The 18,227-nt window shown below is 43.1% G+C and overlaps 1 protein-coding gene across 1 annotated transcript in view; it reads left to right on the forward strand.

Annotated features, from left to right (window-relative positions):
* LOC104406936 (activating molecule in BECN1-regulated autophagy protein 1-like) overlaps positions 1-18,227 on the forward strand; it is a gene marked incomplete at its 5' end in the record, with an annotated part of 52,999 nt that overhangs the window by 14,404 nt on the left and 20,368 nt on the right. The window contains one exon of the mRNA XM_010016061.1: positions 10,341-10,480. Coding sequence (XP_010014363.1) covers positions 10,341-10,480 — 140 coding nt within the window. The remainder of the gene's footprint in view (positions 1-10,340; positions 10,481-18,227) is intronic.

Below are 18,227 nucleotides of genomic sequence, written 5' to 3' on the forward strand. Positions count from 1 at the left end.
TGACAAGACTACTGGTATTTGGGAAACATCCCGATGAAGTGGTCGGTTGGTTGCTTGGATGGAACAGATGACGTGTATGCTTCCATTGTAAACAGATGGAGAATTCCAAATACTGCAGGAAGAAGAGCCTGAAGCAGCAAAGCACATGAGTTTTAGCACAGAGCCAAGCTTTTTTTCAACATATTAACTCTTAATGAGGACAATGCGCAGAATATGTGATAAGATGCAGAGTTTTATTGAGTGCTGTTGTCTGCTGAGCTTCCTGCAAGTGTCATTAGAATCTATCCCGTGTGGCCTGCAAAGGTCACTGCAGTCTGCAGAGATCACTGTTAGACCTCCTAGACTCACTGGATGAGCTGTGAATGCTCCTGAAGCCAAACCCAAAGGGGCTTTATGCCTGAAAGCAAGTCAACATGCACATTTGCTTCACTGGGGTGCAAGTTACAGTTTGTCAGAACCCTTGATAATGCGAAAAGAAAACTGATTAGGAGAATTCATGGAGATGGCTTACTGCAACACATTATCTCCAGTGGAAAAGTTCATGTGAACTAACAGACTTCTGAAAACGAGTAGTTTGAAAGAGCGTACCAACCTCTTGCTGTGTTACTGAAAAAAACATACTTATTGGTGTGGTCCCTTGTGTCTCCTTTTAAAAAAGACTTTGACATTTTTGGGTTGATAGGGAGAGCTTCTGACAGCTCTTGAGTAGAACTGCAAATAATACATCCAATTACTGCCCAAAGAAACTTTTCACTGTTGGCAGAACTGAACCAGATAGATGTTTCTTAGGCTACCAAAAGTCCAAGCAGGGTCACAGGCTGCATGTAGGTGTTGATACTTGAGAGCAGCCCTGAGGAGAAGGACATAGGGGTATTGGTCAACATACCCAGCAGTATGCACTTGCAGCCCAGGAACCCCCTGTATCCTGGGATGCATCAAAAGAAGCATGACCAGGAAGTTGAGGGAGGTGATTCCCCCCTTCTACTCTGCTCCTGCGAGACTCCACCTGTAGTACTGCATTCAGCTATGGCCCTCCAAAACAAGAGGGGCATGGAGCTGCTGGAGTGAGTCCAGAAGAGGCCCCAGAGATGGTCAGAGCGCTGGAGCACTTCCCCTGTGGAGACAAGCTGAGAGAGCTGGGCTTGTTCAGCCTGGAGAAGGCTCCAGGGAGACCTTAGAGCAGCTTCTACTGCCTAAAGGGGCTACAGGAAATCTGGAGAGAGCATGTAGTGACAGGACAAGGGGAAATGGCTTCAAGCTGACAGAGGGAAGATTTAAATTAGACATTATGAAGAAATCCTTCCCTGTGAGGGTGCTGAGGTACTGGCACAGGGTGCCCAGAGGAGCTGTGGCTGTCCCATCCCTGGCAGTGTTCAAGGCCAGGTTGGATACAGGGGCTTGGAGCATCCTGGTCTGGTGGAAGATGTCCCTGCCCATGGCAGGAGGGCTGGAACTGGATGAGCTTTGAGGTCCCTTCCAACCCAAACCATTCTATGATACCAGGAAGAGGACATGGGGACAGAACCCTTTCCTGACTGATACAGGAAATCCCTCCAGTGTATTGGCAGATTCTGTCAGTATCTTTAGGAAAACATAGCATATCCAAAACCCATGCTGCATAGCACTGCTCATGTTGAGTGTTGTAAGAAAGAGCTGTATTCAGCATCATTGGAAAATGAAGGGCCACCTTGCTGTTGCAGATGGCGTGAAGATTTGCATAGATGTGCACATTTGAGTGTAGATGCAGGAATGGTATGTTGTAAGAGTCACTGAGGTTGCTGCCTTGACCAATTCATCCGTGTCTGCGTGAAGGCTGCTAAGACAGATCTTAGAAGAAACTGTGAAAAATTAAAACTCATTAAGATCCCTTCATAAAATATTGTGTTGTTAGCTCATGTGATGGTTAAACGTGGGAGCAGCATCAGTTTTAGCAAACTGGTGTGAAGAAAAGGCAAATTACATTTATTCAGGATGTTTTCACTTCATGGGATGTGAAGCTGAGAACCAAGACCTTTTTCTTTAATATCGGGTTCAGTATTGGGAGAGCTGAGCTCTTGCAGTTCAGATAAGGCCTTCAGCCCATTTGCCCCGCAGGAGATAGTTAGCTCTGGGGCATTTGGGTACATAGTTTTAAGAAGAAATTATGGCAAATATGATTTCACATCTGAGATTATCTATGTGCGTTCATCTTGCCCAAGTCAGGTAGGGGGGAGGGAGCTGAAATGAATTATTACCAGATTTGCACTAAACTGGCCATGGGCTGAGAAGAGGTTTGCAATTTCATGAAGACTTTTTATTTCCCTGTAATTCTTTCTACCATCTTTCTTGATTTAAGTTTAAGCCAGCTCTTTCCTCCAGTATTTATTCCTTCCAGACGTGTAGGCAGCTGGATGACAGCCTCTTTTCACCTAGATGAGGATGCATGTAGCTCTGTCATCAACATATTGTTGACATTTGATCTCGTATGCCGCTCTGTAGAGGCTCAGCAGACGGAGAGTGGGGTGGAATGGCAGCTGTGCACGAATCCTTTGCTCTTGTCATTAGATCTTTAACATAGTGTAGATTTTGCTGTTACAGTCTCAGCATGATATTTAGAGGGGAATTCACAGGTACTGCTTTTGGTTTGCAGTCTGAGTTAAGGGCAAAATTGAAGCTTGTCCTTCCTTTTGCCGTAGAAGTGACCATATTAGCTGGTTCCAGGTTTGAGAGCTGTTGGCAATTTTTGCAAGAGGTAGCAATAGCTGGGGGCTCTTTGCACAGTTCAGTTCACTTGTGCATCTGCTTTCAATATATACATATCTATCTTCTGTCATGCTGACACCCCCTTTGGCATTCCCATTTCTCTCCTTTCATCTGTTCCAACACACAATTGAAAGGACAATTGTTTTGTTAGCATGTTCTTGCTTACTCAGCCCTAGGTTTCAGATCCTAGGACCAGTCCCCTGAAGGGCTTTTCAGAGGTATTACCCTGGTTTTGCAGCTTTAGGGGAACAAGTAGTAAATTAATGAGCAACTTCACTCCTTCACTCAATAACAGTGTGTTATTTTCCTGCATGAGAGCTTTGTTACCTGACATGATCTGTTTCTTTGTAAGACCTAGTTCTTATTCATGCTTGGAAGTTTCCCACTAGTTATTTTGAAGCTCTTTCTCATATAGTAGTTGCACGGCAGGCTTGTGAGGTAAAGAACTCGCTCATAATGCGAAGAAGCTAACCTAAAGAAAGAAAAGAGTTAGGTGTGCTGTAGTGAGGCTTCTCCTGATCTGAAAGTGATCTTTATGTGATTGTGTATGGTCAAGAAGAACCAACAATGGTTTACCTTTGCAGAAAGCTTCTCAGTCCATCCTCCAGAAATTTCAGGTGCTGACCTGTTTTAGAAATTGGATCAAATATCCTCAGTTGATATTTTGGTTGATGATGGAAATGAAAGGTTAGTTCTCATTTAATTCACCGTGGCTCAAAAAGCGAAACCACACTGACAGTAGGTGCAGAAAAAGGCAGAAAGAGGTTTGTTGTTTTGGTAAAGACTGAGAGAGAATTTTGTATGTGATCCTGTTGCAGCTGGGGAAGATAAATGGAGTTGAAAGGAATTTAATTTGTGCGGAGCATTATGTGATAAGATCCATTTGAGAATAAGACTGGCAAATCCAAAAAGATAACTGCATTATTTTTGCTTCTTCCATTTTAACAGAGAAGATATAACGGAAAGATGTATATGTTGTTAGCAAGAACCAGCCGTGGGGGAAGGGTTGAGACCAACCTGCTTAATAAGGGGAGACTGGGAGCAAAACAGCAACGTTTTCCCCTGTCTGACCACAGGAAAATGCAAGTCTTTTTGTTTATCTGTGTATACATACAGAAAGAAGACTCCTTCCAAACAAAGGGGAGACCTGCCTTGTTTCAAAATACTGATGTACATTCTCTTACAAATAACCATATTGAGCTATCAGTCAGTTATCCCAAGGAATGTTTGCTTTGTATTTAAGGCTCTCTGCTTTAGACAAGCTAGACTGGAACTCTGCTGCAGAGGGCTCCGGGCTTTGTGGCAGTGCAAGGCATAAGCCTGAATTTCAACAGCTTTTGTGAAATTCATTAATAGAAGTCAAAGAATGTAATCTCAGCAAAAAAGGCATGGTGTCATTTATTAAGGAGATCAGGTTAGGATGTCTGTTTCGTATTATGCTTCTGGATCTTAAAAAGCCACAGACTTGTTTAAACTAATTGGCAGCACTGTAGAAGTCAGTGATGCAGCTGACTTCCCGGCAGCTAAGCAAAGGGCATTCAGTGCTTTCAGTAGAGTGGTAGATGCTTACTAGCAGCTTAATCTGATACCCTGGTGTCAGAGGTGAATAGTTAACACATGGACATTAAAAAAATCGGGTAAGATCTTTCAGTGACAACACACTATTGGAATGAGTAAGGCCAAAAAAAGGATAATGAAGTTATTTAGGTGCTTTTCAGTCCCAGTGAGATGCTTGCAATCGAAGATGAAGTGAAACTTATGAAACTCCTTGTTCAAGGTCAGATTGTGGAGCAGAAGATGGACACGTAGGGAAATGCAAAATACGTGCAGCCCTCTTTGTACTGCTGTTGGTTTTCCTTTGCTTCTGCCTTTGTCTCATTGCTGGACCTCACCTGGCAAATACAAATGCAGTTAGTACTTTTCTGCATTTGTTTTAGTGCTCTTTGAGTAGTTCCAAACTGTACGTAGGCATTTCTTGGAGGTGTGCTTTCAGTGAACTTAATTATACAGTGTTGTGGATTGGCTGTGCTTTTGGGCTACTTCCGCATTACATATTCCATGTAGCTTAGTTTGCTGAAGCGTGTTACAGAATGACGTAGCCGTGCTGGCTGAAGGATCTAGTATAGCTGCAGGTACATTGGCAAAGCTGTGCAGCCTCTACAATTACTTTGGTGGTATAGCCTGTATCCATATGAAGAGCACTGTTTACCAACATAAACTTTATGTCTGTGCAGGCACGAGGTATGAACATGAGCTGCCAGGACAGCTATACCCATCCAGCAGAGATAAGTGCTACCTTTCTGAAGCTGTGAAACTGTGGATTTTAACAGTCCTCCCTGTAAGAGGTTTCTTTAGCACATGTAAGAGGTTTGGTTTAGCACGTTAGATGTTTCTCTTGTGTGTTTTCATGGTCAGTCAGCCTCTGGTGACAGCGTTGATTCTGTTGAAAAATTAATAATTACATTTTTAGGCTGATGCCTGATAAACCTGGTCACCTTCAGGCTTTCCTCTTCCTTTACCTGTCAGGATGGAGCTTCTTGGATGACAAGATTTCCCCATGTAAACAAGAGAACATCTGCACCCCCTCCCCATGCAGCCTTTATCAAGGCTAATCTAAGAGCCCAACATACTGCTTGGGCTAAGCAAAGGTAATTGCTTGAAATGTATTGGCATCTTGAAAGGCATTGCATCTAGTTAAGAGCAGAAATGTCTCCATTGAATTTAAAAAGATAACAAGCAAGTATTCCTGCTGAGTTTCCCTCAGAATGTTGGCTTGTGCCAGCATTCTCTTCTCTTCCAGCTTCAAAACATGTTTTCTCTTTCTTATGTGCCAGAGAGAAGAAAGGTGCCACTCTGCCAAACAAGTAATGTTCAGCACTCCCCTGCTTTTCATTACTCTCCTTCGTGGTGGGAAGGCCTTGAGCAAAGAGACAGCTGGGCAGAGGACGTGGTGCCTCTGCTTTGGCCAAGCATGGTGCTGTTTGGACCAGTGCAGCACTGTTGCCAACTGGCAGCAGTAGCAGAGGCTTAGGGCAGCCTGCTGCTCCTCTGATGACTGACAGGATCCTGGCAATTGCTCTCTCCAGCTTTTTAATGTTGGCACCCCCCAGAAATGGAGGGGAGAGGTGGAAATGGAAGAGCTTTATTAAACAGCAGCAGCGTCCCTGGGACGGAGCAGGAGGGGAAAAGGGAAGCACTAAGTCAATAACTAGGCTTTTAGCAGAAAGTTTTCTTACTCTTCCAGGGCAGGTACAGATTAAGCTCTGTGCTTGAGTGTTGTGCCCTGGGCCCCCTTCTTCCTACGTAAGTACAGCAGCTTGAAGGCGAGAAAGGGATCACTGGGAAAGATTCCTTGAGGCTGTTGATTGTGATGCAGCCTCTCCTTAGCTCTCTGCTGTAAGTAAATATAAATACCTAAGTTTAATACCTAAGTGGTGGCTGTGACAAGTGCTACAGTACTGATGTGCCAGCAGTGACAAGTTGGAGGGGGAGCAGCAGCAGTGGACTTGAGGTGGCCTTTGCACAGCACATGCCTTACAGCCCTGCTTTCTCTGCTTTCTTCAACATTGAAGAAGTGTCTGTGAAGTGATGAAATGAGCTTTAGGGAGTTCAGCAGATGATGTAACTGCCCACTCCTGATGAGGGAGGATGGAAAAGGCACGCCAAAGAGTTAAGTAGTTGCTTCTAGTGCTCTTCTTGAAAAGAGAGAAGTGCAGACATGAATTAGTCAACCAAACAGTTCATGATTACAGGGATGTAGAATGGAAGCAACCAGCTCTTTCTTTAGTGAGTATTGCTTCTTTTGTGTGGAAGCTTGGTTACCTAGTCAGTTTTGGTATTTCTAGAAGACGACTTTTTAATCTTGCTGACATTCCCTGAACTCACAGGAGAGATGGAGTCCCTGAAATGACAGAAGTGTGTGCGTAGCGTGGGGAGATCACCCGAGATAGGGTTTTCTACAAACATATGCACAAGTCAAGCAACTGTTCAGTGTAATCCAGGTTGGATCCCCTGAAGGGAAGGGGTAGGACCTTTCTTGCCTGCTGAAATGACATTTCAATGTTTGTTGTTGCCAAGAAAAGAACAGCTTGCTATACTTACGTTGCCTGTTTGAGCTTAAGCTTCCATAGGGATGTTCTGAAGCTCCCACTCCTCAGACTTCACAGTGTTTATAGTTAGAGAAACATGCCATTCAAACCTCTATTTCAGTACAGCATCTGTAAACAAGCACAACTGCCAACTTCACAAAATGCTGACTCACCACATCTAATGGTGTGGCTGTGTATTATTGAATCAGTGGTGTAGGGATGGTAAGAGCAAGTTTGACATTGGTTGTGGTGAAGAGCCTGGAAGCTTGCTGTGACTACTGGCAGTGGTTATGGGCTTATAAAGTGTGGTGCAATACAATATCTCTCCTAAATGAAAATGCCACCCTATTAAAATAAACTCTCAGGAGGCTGTAGTACAGTGTGGTGAGCAGCTTAAAGATTTGTGGATTTCTACAACAGTGGTTCTTGAAGCCTTGGCCATCAATATGGATGTTACATACGGCCTGCAACTATGGACCTATTCAGAGGGAAGTGGTGAATTACCAAGTTTATGCATGTGTATTGATAGTTTTAAGAGTGTCTGAAGGTTGGCAGCGATGTCTTGACCTAGAAGCTGGAGAATCATGTTAGTGTAGGATTCCTGTAATAACTTGAATATTAATCCTAAAAGCTTAGAACTAGAAAGCATGGACAATCCCACTGGCAAAGAGTTGTGGTCACTCTGTGGTATGTTTTCAGCCTGGCTTCTTTGGTTGAAATAGCTCAGTAACTTTTTGTACGATTTAGCAATGGAAACGAAAAGACAAGAAAAAAAAGCCAAGAGGAATTAGCTGTGATCTATGGAGAATAATGCTTCCTGGCAGGCTTCTGACCCTCTTTGAAGAGAGGGACCTGCCGATGTTGAAGAAACTTTAATCTGCAGATAGAGTAGGGGGTCTTGCTAATGGATGCAATTGCCAGAGCCAGTCTGTATGACTGCATCAGATTGATTAGCCGGGTCCTGGTTACTGCTGCGAATGGTGATTATGCCAGTACAGCTGCTTTCTCTTTTTATGTACTAATTACCACATGCACGGATGTCATCACCCTTAACACTGCATGGAGTTGTCCCATTAGCGTGGGAGTGGGAAGCAGCAGGGGAGGGGAGCTCTTCAGCATGACAAGCTGTTTGGAAGTGAATGGAGTGGAGTGATGAAGCGACTATTCTTACGCAGAAATGTTAAGCCATCTTGTCTCTGGGATTCTGCCCTCAGCCAACATGTTTGCAGGTTGTCAGAACCAGACCCGTGTCCTTGGCAGCACTTTCCATGAGGTGCTATTTACTCAGCTGTAGCAGGCAGGTCTCCCCCCTTGGCTTGGCTGCTTGGGGAGCATGTGGGACAGCGGCTCTGCAAACTGCCCTGCCCATGGAGGAGAGCTTGTGGCTAGCCAAGAAGGCAGCTTCTCAAGCTGTGATACCTTGTGATGCCACTCTCAGGAGGAGAGGAGCCATTTCTGACTTGCCGAAGAAGGATGTGATGGAAAACCCTTGCAGTTCTTGGGAGTTTTGGAATGCTTATTTTATGAATTTATGCTTCCAGCTCTGGCAGACCCCTCCCTTTCCCCTCCTTCCTCCTCCTCCTCAAAATCCAGTCTTCCCATCAGAGTGCACCGTAATCTCCATGGTAACAGGTGTTAGCATCATACATCTAATCCTTTTTTTTTTCCCAGTTCTTTTTCTTCCATGATAAAGATGGGTAAGATCTAGATAAACTTGTAAGGACCTGTTCCTTCCATCCAAACACCAAGCTTGTCTGCACACACTGACTGCTGAGTGATAGCCAGGGTGAAGAGTGACCAGCTTCTGTCACACAGAGAAATCCTTAAGGACATTTTCTCCTCTAATGTGGTGGCCTCCTCGGAGGAGAGGTTAAATTGTGTTGCTGATGACAGGACATAATGTAGCTATATTGTTTTGCTCTGACTTACTTTGCATTATGATGTTTGAGATGAAGGTTCTGGGTGCTAGCTGTTGGAGGGCATACAGTTAGGTGGTCTCTGCGTCAGACAGGTTGTCAAACACAAGATGTGGGGTGGGCGATAGAACTACAGAGACAAAAACAGCCCCAGTTTGTTGTGGTAGCTGATGAGTCCCACCCACAAGAATTCTAATTATTACTTCAGGCCACCTCAGTAGTGCAGAAGTTGACCTGCATTCCCATCTACCTTTATCCTGTTGTTCAAGCACATCCTCTTTTCATTCCCTGCTTTCTAGTCCAGCACCATCCTCTTTTCTTAGGAGTCTGGAAAATAAGTTTTGTGATGGGTGGGTGGTTGCTCACCATTAAAATCTAATGTAAAACACATCTTTCACCTGGGACTTACCCCATTGAAACTCTAGATTGGAAGTCTGTGTTAACTGCAGTGATTTCAGGTTTAAATCCTACATCAATTTTGCAGAAATTCTGTTAATGATTTGGAGTTGTAAATGCAGTCTTCAGTTCTGCCCTTTGGCAGAAAGGTTCTGATGGAATATGTTCTGATGGCCCAGTCCACTGACACAGCTTGTCCCTAATCCTGGTAGCCAAACTAATTCACTACCCCTCTTTCCACTTCCTATACCTTTGTTTTCATGATCTACATGTGTCATATTTTCTAGCTAAATGGAGTGTTGTCAGTGTTGTCAGTTCTGGTTGCTGGATGTCAGGGTGCAGGAAAGCACTGTGCCGTACGAAAGACATTAGCTTCTTGAAGGTATAATGCTCCACTTCAACCTTCTTGCTTTTCAAGCTCATACGATTTGTAAACCAAGCTAGTGCAGACGAGAAAGCAGAGCTTGCTGTTGGTCCTTCATGTGCACAGGGATTTCATTCAGCTGCTGCTGTGCTAACTACCTGCAATCTTAGCAGCTCTTCAGTGTCTTACCTTACTGCAGGTAAAATGAATAGTGTCAGAAGGGGACCTGAACTATGGGGTTTTAATTTTCTTCCATGCACTGTTGGTGTGGGGGTTGGTCAAACTCTGAAACATTGTCAGGAGGCTGTTTAAATGTTTGAAAAAGGAGAGAATTGTATATTATTTTTGCGTAAAGCTTGGCTTAGCAACAATAAACTTTTGATGCTGAAGGAAACTTTCTGATGCATGAAAGCCCCCACGTATTTGCTGGCTTCCTGTTCCACACTAATGAGTTGAGACGAAAGGTGAAGGCCAGAAGAGCCCCAGCTGTCCCGCCTGCTTTCTAATGACTATACCACTTGTCCCCATCACTTTAATTAGTTTGAATAGAAGGACTGGGCAGCCCACTGAGTGACATGCATGTTCTCCCAGGGGAAGAATTTCTTCTACTCCACAGCTGTGTGCCAGTCAGTCTGTTAAACACTTAAGGACACATGTATGTACATTTCTAGCTTACTTTCACTGCTGGATTCATGGGTTCTTGCAACATCCTGTAAAGTGTTGTAGTCGTGTTGGCCAGCTGTGCTGCTGCAGGGAGATTGAACAGTACTTCAGCCTCCTTGGCTCTCCTGCCTTGTATTGTCCCATCAAGTAATCTCCTGTTATTCTTTCCAGAGAGTGTTCAATGTTCTGTACCCAATGCCTGCCGACCAGAGAAGACATGTCAGCATCAACTCTGCTCGCTGGCTGCCTGAGCCAGGCCTGGGATTGGCGTATGGCACCAACAAAGGGGACCTGGTGATTTGCCGACCAGAGTAAGTGCTTGCTTTACATGCAGATACAACTGCTTTGGCTGTTCTGTTCTTACAGCAGTGGGGATATGATGGCTTTTCACTGCCTGGGGCATTTCGCTTGAGGTAACCAAAAAACCCAACTCCTAATAATGTTTTTGGACTGCCACAAGTGTTTACCTGAATCTCTTGCAAACAGTGTTTGTTTTGTTGATTATGAACTTCCTAGGCTTTCTGAAGTGCATCTCATAAGCTCATATTACTGCCCATGTCTTCCTTGGCTTTCTGGATCCATTGTTTTACATATGTCTCAGTCTCTCTGGATTTATGGACCTTTAAAAGTTTCCAACGAGAAGAGCAAATTTGAGCTGTTAGTGATATGCTTGCTTTCCTCAGCTTTCATGGACCACTTGGTGTCCACCAACCAGCTTGAAAGCTGCTAACCTAGAGATATTGAATGCTTATTACAGTACTCAAGCATGAGATTCTATGAACTACAAAGATTTTTGTCATGATTATGAGCAAGCCAGTGAATTGTTTTGGTTCTCACTTTAAAGTGCAATGTTGTGATGTGTAGTCTTGAGCTCTCTTTTATTTGTACAGCGCCAGGAAGGGTGTAACTGCTCCTTTGTAAACTTGCAATTAAACACAAGCTAATTTAAACATGATGTGACACTGATGATGACTATCTGAGCAGTGTTCTTGGGGAGTCTGCACCATACTTTATTGAGACCCTTTTCTCCATTGTGTTGTGCAAGTGCTTCTTTTGGAGCAGTGTTTCTTTTACGCTGCAGGAACACTTATGGGATTTCTCTGCTTCAGTTATTTACCTTGGTATTCTTTTGGGCTATGCTTCACTTGTTGAAACTCCTTGTAACTTAAAAGCTGGCAGGTAAAACCTTGCAGCACTGCTCGGGATCTTACCACATGCATGTGGATTCCATCTGTTGTGCGTGAGATCAGTCGTGGTGGTTGAGGAGACTCTCATGGTCAGTGTAGAACCACTCTCTTAAATCTGAATAAATACATACAATTGTAATAGTGACTAATTCAGTACAGCCTTCTGGTGAAATCTGTGGCTGGAATTCAGATTGGACCAATTTCAGTCACACAGAATGCCAGTGCTCTTCAAACAGCCCTCTTGTTCCCTTGAACATAATCTTTCATCAAGGCCTTATTTATACACGAAGTTCTACAAGATATTATTATGGAATAAGCTATAATCACTCTTCCAGGATAAGTGGCTTTCTTCAAGAACAGTTGCTGTACTTTCTAAGCAGAGTTACTCAGGAATAATGGCTCTTCTCAAACTCCAAAGTTGTTCTAAGTTATTGTCAGTATAGAGAAGTGATAAGATCTAGTCTACTGATTATGGCTCATGAGATGAACTTGAATGAGAACCGAGGGAAATGAAGTCTCCCTGGGAAGGGATGCTTTGACTGAATGCTGCAGAGTTGAGCTAGGTCTGACTCTCCTGGCTTGCCACACGCTACACTAGGTATCCATTCTGGTGCTTGCAGTAGCCCCAGGCTAAGTGGCATGTCTCTACTTGGCACCTCACCAATTAGAGACACAACAGGTAAGCTTTCGTGGTGTGTTATAGAAGCACTGTCAGTCCTTCTGCAGCATCTCTGTGAAACCTTCTTAGCACACCATCTTGCTAGGGTACTCTTCTGTCTCCATACTTCTATTCCAGCAACAATCATGCAACCATTCCAACAAAAATAAAATTGTTTATATGAATGTGAAACAAGGTGGCTGTAGAGGTGGGAGATTTCTTGGTGGTTTGACAGGTATGCTTCAACAGGTTTCTTGCTGTTGGTTTGAAGCTTCTGGTGCAGACCTCACATGTTCTGATGGGTTCTTTTTGGAGCAGGACACCTCATATGTTCTGTTCTTGACTGCACCATTTTATAGACCAATAACAGCCAGGATGGCTTACAAAACTGCATGAAGGTGTAGATATTCACCGAGCTCAATGATTTGCATTGAGGCTCTAACATGAGAACACGAGTGGTCAGAAGTGCATAGAGCAGAAGTGGCTTGTGGCTGTGATGTCTGCCACATACCTACTTGGAAGATCCTCGGAGAAGGGAAAAACCCTGACATGTAGGTGCCATCTCAGTCGTTCTTGGCTTAATAGACTTGGTTTGAGGTTGGCATATGTGTTGACTTTAATTTGAGAAGTGAAGGAGAAAGATGAAAATCAGTGGTGTAGCTTCCATACACAGTAATACAGAGGAAGAGAAATACTAAATAAAGGTTTCAGCAGTTGATAGCGTACTGTATGGGGGCTAGCCTAGCAAACAGCAGGGATCAAGAAAACACTGTACTGCTGAAAACACCTCCACTCTTCTAATTTGGCAAAGAAAATGGAGGTCAGTAGCAAACAATGGAGAGGGTTATAATTCCCTGGGTCTTTATTCCCACGTACACTGGAGGCATTTGAAACCCAAGTACTACAGGGATCACGTAAACAGGTTGAAACAGCACCTCTGCCTCAAATACAGGATTTGAAAAGCATGTGCTTAGGGAAAATGAGATGAGTATTCTGCAAACACAAGCTGGTCAAAAAAAGGCATAACTTGCTCCATGGGCTCATAATGAGAAGCAGTGCAAGTAGTCCTTCCAGAGTTGTAAAGAAGCAGTAATTAAAATCAACTGTTTTGGACTATATTGATGAGTTGGGGTAGCACTGATGGCAGCTTTTGTTGCAGATGGAAATGGGGAAGGTCAGGTTATGTTGGCAATCCATGATGTGAACTTGGTACGCAGATTTATTTAGTATATTTTGAAGGCAAGGAAAATTAAACCCATGAAAAGCAGGATCGAATGCATTGTGATTTGACTAAGGTGGAGTATAGCAGGTTGGTCTTTTTAATTAAAGGATCAACTAAGGACTTGCTCCAGGTCTAATACCTCTGTGTTTTAGTAACTAAGTAGTTTCCATGTTGGAACTACAGTAAATGTAGTTAATTTGTAAAGAATTAGGATTAGAATAAGATCTGGTAGAAAGCAGGTAAAGGCCTGGCGAAAGGAAAGAATTACAACACGACTGAGAGCTGGACTCTGTCACAAAAGAGGTCATTAATGGACTTCCTTAAGAACCTGTTCTGGGGCTGGTTATTAATACTATTTACACTAAAACCTTGTCAGGGTGCACTGAATAAATTTGCAGAGGACGTGACATTAAGCCGTGTCATTGCAGAGAAAGATCAGAGTATTGCACAAGAATTGGATTGCCTTGGAAGTGACTGGAGCTATAGAAATGAGAACTTATTAGTACCAAGTGCACTTAGTGACTAATAACACTGAGCTGAGTAGTTAAAATGACAGAGGAGGAGAAAGACCTGAGGTTTTAGTTGATTGTAGGTGATTAAGCCATCAATATATGAGGCTATAAAAACAAAAAGATTAGTACTAGGATGAGACACAAGATGCTTAATAGCAGAGATAGCAAAATGTTAGTATCACTGTAGAAAACACTAAGTGCATAAGCTGGAACAGTTTGAAATTTGCATATCCATATTCAGAACTGATTTTGAACTGGTAGGGCGGGGACAAGTAGCTGCTAGTGGGGTCAGTGGAGCATTTTTAGCTCAGCAAACCTGCAGCTTGGGGTTTTTAGCTGGGCTGAAAAGGAGGGGTTATATAGCCTGCCATAAATCTCCAAGAAAGGAGAACTATCTGAATATATATATATACTTTTTATTAGACAACAGAGAATCGTAAACTGACTGTGACTGGGTTGTGTTTGCAAACTATAGGAAGGTGCTAACCAACTGATTTCTGCAGTAGCCTGTTCAGTGGTTGGGTGGGTGCAAAAGGCTTGGCTGTTCAGAGACGCAGCTTGGCTGGCTTGCAGAGAGACAAGGGTATGACTTGAGTACTTGAGACTGGGGGTGGAACTGGACCTCTGAGCTGTGAGGCAGTTCTCAGTATTTTAAACCCAAGATCCGCGTCTAAACAGGTGTTGATAAGTTGGCTCTCAGAGCTGTTGTGCTGTAGGGAGGTGAGGTGGTGACAGCAGTGCCCATCCACACTTGGAAATGCACCTAATGGGCCTGAAAGAAGTTTGTAAGAGACTGGAATTCATAAGCCAAAATAATAGCTATGAGGATAGAATAAATATTAGCAAAAGATACAACCCTGAGCAGGGTTGTACTGTGGGGAGTAAAGGATTCCTTAGGCTTCCTTAGATTTCGGGGTGACTCCTGGCTCACTAAATTGTGCTATTTGTGTGATTAAGTTGGAAGAAACTTTTAATGTAACATCAGGAAAGTTTCTCCTTTCCCAAACAGTCAAAGTCCAACCAACTTAGGTTGTTTCTTAATACGTTTGAATATGCAGATTAAATACAGACTTGTGTTGAAAACTCAGAGATCCCAATGTCAGTGAATAAATACTATCCTAAGTAAGCATAATGAACAGCAAAGGTGTTAGAGCAGATGTTCAGCAGTCTGCCTGTCCTACTTATGTTCTTGTCTTTTGCTTATTTAGCTGCTGGTTTCACTTGCAAACAAATAAACTATTCATTTTGGAGCAGGGCTCTATGACCTGTTTAAAATTTTGCCTACTTTTCCTGAAATGCTGAATTACTGCCCTTTTGAGGAACAGTCTGTGTGAAAGAACGCAGGGGACTGGGTTCCTGTGGGACAGGAACTTGCTCTGCAAGTGACCAACAGGACAAGCAAGTTAATTTCCCAAGTTTGATCTTTCTTTTCCATTTGAAAACCTCATCAATCCTGAATATTCATGGAGTAATGAATGGAATTGAGTAGATCATAGGCAGTGCAAGGGTCTTTGGGGGATGCTACATGCTTGTCTTGTTGCTTTTTGAGCAGTTGCAGTGATGCTAGGCTGGAGCAAGGGTACTCAGGTCTGAGATTCCTGCAAAAAAAACCTCCTATGTGGATTGGAAACAGATTGCAGACTATATGAGGTTGTGACAGCCCGTTCCTTCTTTGAGGGTCCTGTAGTTCACTCTTGTAGTGATTCAGTGTACAGATGGTTGCCAACTGATAGACTTGCTTATGTATTAGATCATGAGTCTGCTCTCTGCTTGCACATGGCTTCACATTAACACGTGGTAGTCTGGGCTTTTTGGATGAGTTTCAAGGAGTTCGTGTTCAGTCCAGAAGTGTCGTATCGAAAGGCTCAGAGGCTGCCATGTTTTAAAGGGTGGGCACCATTGAGAAAAATCAAGACACTAAATTCATGACAGTGATGTTTATTGGGAGACCCTAAAGGAATGCCTTTAGGCACACCACTTGAGTAGCATACTCCACTTAGCAAACTAAGTGAACTACCATCTATCATTCACTGTGGCTTGGAGGTCTGTCACAGGAGGTGGTACAGAGCCCTGTGAATTCCCCTCACTCCTCTGCTATCCTGCAGCACACTGACTTTTCCGTGTCCTGCTAGTGCTTTTTGTTAGCCTCCCCATGGCTGCTTCTCCCCTGCCATATGTTGCCTGACATCCTCTGTATCTGTGACCAGTTCTAGTGCTCAGTGAAGTTTTGTGCATCTTTCTTGGCTCTAAATAGTTCAAGTTTTGATTCAGTTCCTGAATCTTTGGATTTAGCAGCATGTATTGAAATCCACAGTGTCTTGTACAGTAGAATCACCTCATACCCACCCCATGCTGAGAAGCAGGTTCTGGACGGGCTCACTGCCCACATGCTTTTGAAAATACTAATCCAAAAACTTCTGTGTTCTGAGAAAATTGTTTCAAAATCAAGCACTGAAAACACCTTGTTTAGGGCTAGCTGTGTAATGCAGGCATCCACAGGAGAGGAAGGATTTCTTCAGCAGATTGAGCCTCTGGTAATGGAATTAAAATACTCCCTGAGCATCTGGTTCAGAGGCAGCATCCCTTGGAATTCTCTCATTGGGAAGTAGGTGTGGAAAGTCTCAAACTGATTCAGTGCTATGCAGTGTGCATATTTTAATTCTTTGTGGTGAGATCTGCCTCTAATGTGAAATTATTCTGGGAAAAGTCTCTTCACAATAAATTCCTATGCCTATTCCTAAATTCCTATTTCTTCACAATGAATCCCTATTCCTATCCTATGTAATTGTCTTCACAATAAATTTGTGTTGCAGAGGATCGTTGCAATTGTCTGTCCATACCAATCCTGGCTTTTCCCCTCCCCTTGAGAATTGCATATCCTCTAGTAATGGGGACAATATGTCTGTATCTAGTTATCCATGCTGGTAAAGAGATGGTAATCTATCCAGCTGTGTCTCTGCTGGCTGGCTCCATTAGGCTTTTCAGCCTCTAGAAGTGATGCCCCCCAGCAGCATATGCCCTGGTGTATTGTTTGCCTTTTAAGAATAGCTTCTGGAGGATGGAGTAAACAATGAGACAGAAGGAGGAGCTGTCTTCCTTCATGTGTAACAGGGATATTAGCAACCCTGCAGAGGGAATGTGCTCACAACTGTTAACTGGGGTGGCTGGAGAGCCTGGTGATGTCTGAGTTCTCCCTGCAAAAGGCCTTTTGAAAGGCAGCATCTTCACAGTGGCCTTTGACCATGGGCTGAGTTAAGTGAATGCATGCCCTGGACTTTTAGCCACATGATACATTGAATTTTCTAAATGAGAAGAAAAGATCATTTTCATTGATAAAATGACTGAAAAGGGGGAAGATTGGACAATTCTGCACTAAAGATGCATCCTGAAAGCTTATATTTGGATTTTGTTATTTGTGCATTTAAGAAAAAACTGAAATTAATTGTTTCCAACTAGTGCAGGGATGCCCAAGTATCCCGAGTGCCAAGAGGCTCAGTCATTACAGATGCAGGAGAAGCAGAATGGTAATACAGAGGCTTGAAATAGTATTTCCATTCTGAAACTGTTTTTTATTCCATTTCTGTTTCTCCATGTGAATTTGATATCCCGGGTGAATGATGGCATTAGGTGGAAGATGCCCTCATAAAATTCCACTTAATATGTCTATGAATCCTAGAGATGAATTTTGAGAGCTGCTTTAAGTCTTCAGTTATTAGCAAGTTCATTTCCCTCACCCAATTCTTCAGGATGTGCTGAAGCACTGACTAGTTAGTGACATTTATTTTCTACCACGAGAAAGGAAACTTGGCACAGAGCTCTGTGTTAAAGAAACTTTGCCCACTGCTTACCAGTTTGTGTACTGTGTCACCAGGCTTCTGCAGCTCCTTACAGGTTCTTGGATTGGGTAAGAGCATGGTCATGTACTCAAAGAACACTTACCAAATGCTTCACTTAAATCTATTCAGATCACACCTGCCGCCTTTTCTTCCTTCCCTTTTTTCTAATTCTATCTACAAAAGCAATTAAATTTCATGCTATCATTTAACTTACTGCCTACTGCATGGAGCTCACTCTTTCATTGTTTCATATCTCCTTTTTTCTCTTTGTTATATTACTGCCTTTAAGGATAAAAGCTAGGCTTAGGAGAAAGTAATTGTCAATTTAAGGATGGCTTTCTTTTCAAAGAATGCTGCTAACGTGGCTTTTTTGGCCTTTTGTCACCTCCTTGGTTTGTTGTAATTAAAAATCAGGTGTGAATGGCTCAAAAATTAACTTATTTTATTATTATTCTTCTTTTATGTCTCTAATATTCTTAATGAGTGCAACTAGCTGCTCTATCCGGCTTCTTTTCTTGCTCCCTAATTGCGTAAGTACCCTTGGATGTTTTTTAAATGGAGACTTCAGAGAGAAAATTCAGCATCTCGTCCGTTTTGAGTCACCATTAGTTTTTGCCCTCAGCCTCACTGATGAACAGACCTT

Source organism: Nestor notabilis, unplaced genomic scaffold (assembly GCF_000696875.1).
Source record: "Nestor notabilis isolate BGI_N333 unplaced genomic scaffold, ASM69687v1 scaffold19436, whole genome shotgun sequence".
Lineage (NCBI taxonomy): Eukaryota > Metazoa > Chordata > Aves > Psittaciformes > Psittacidae > Nestor > Nestor notabilis.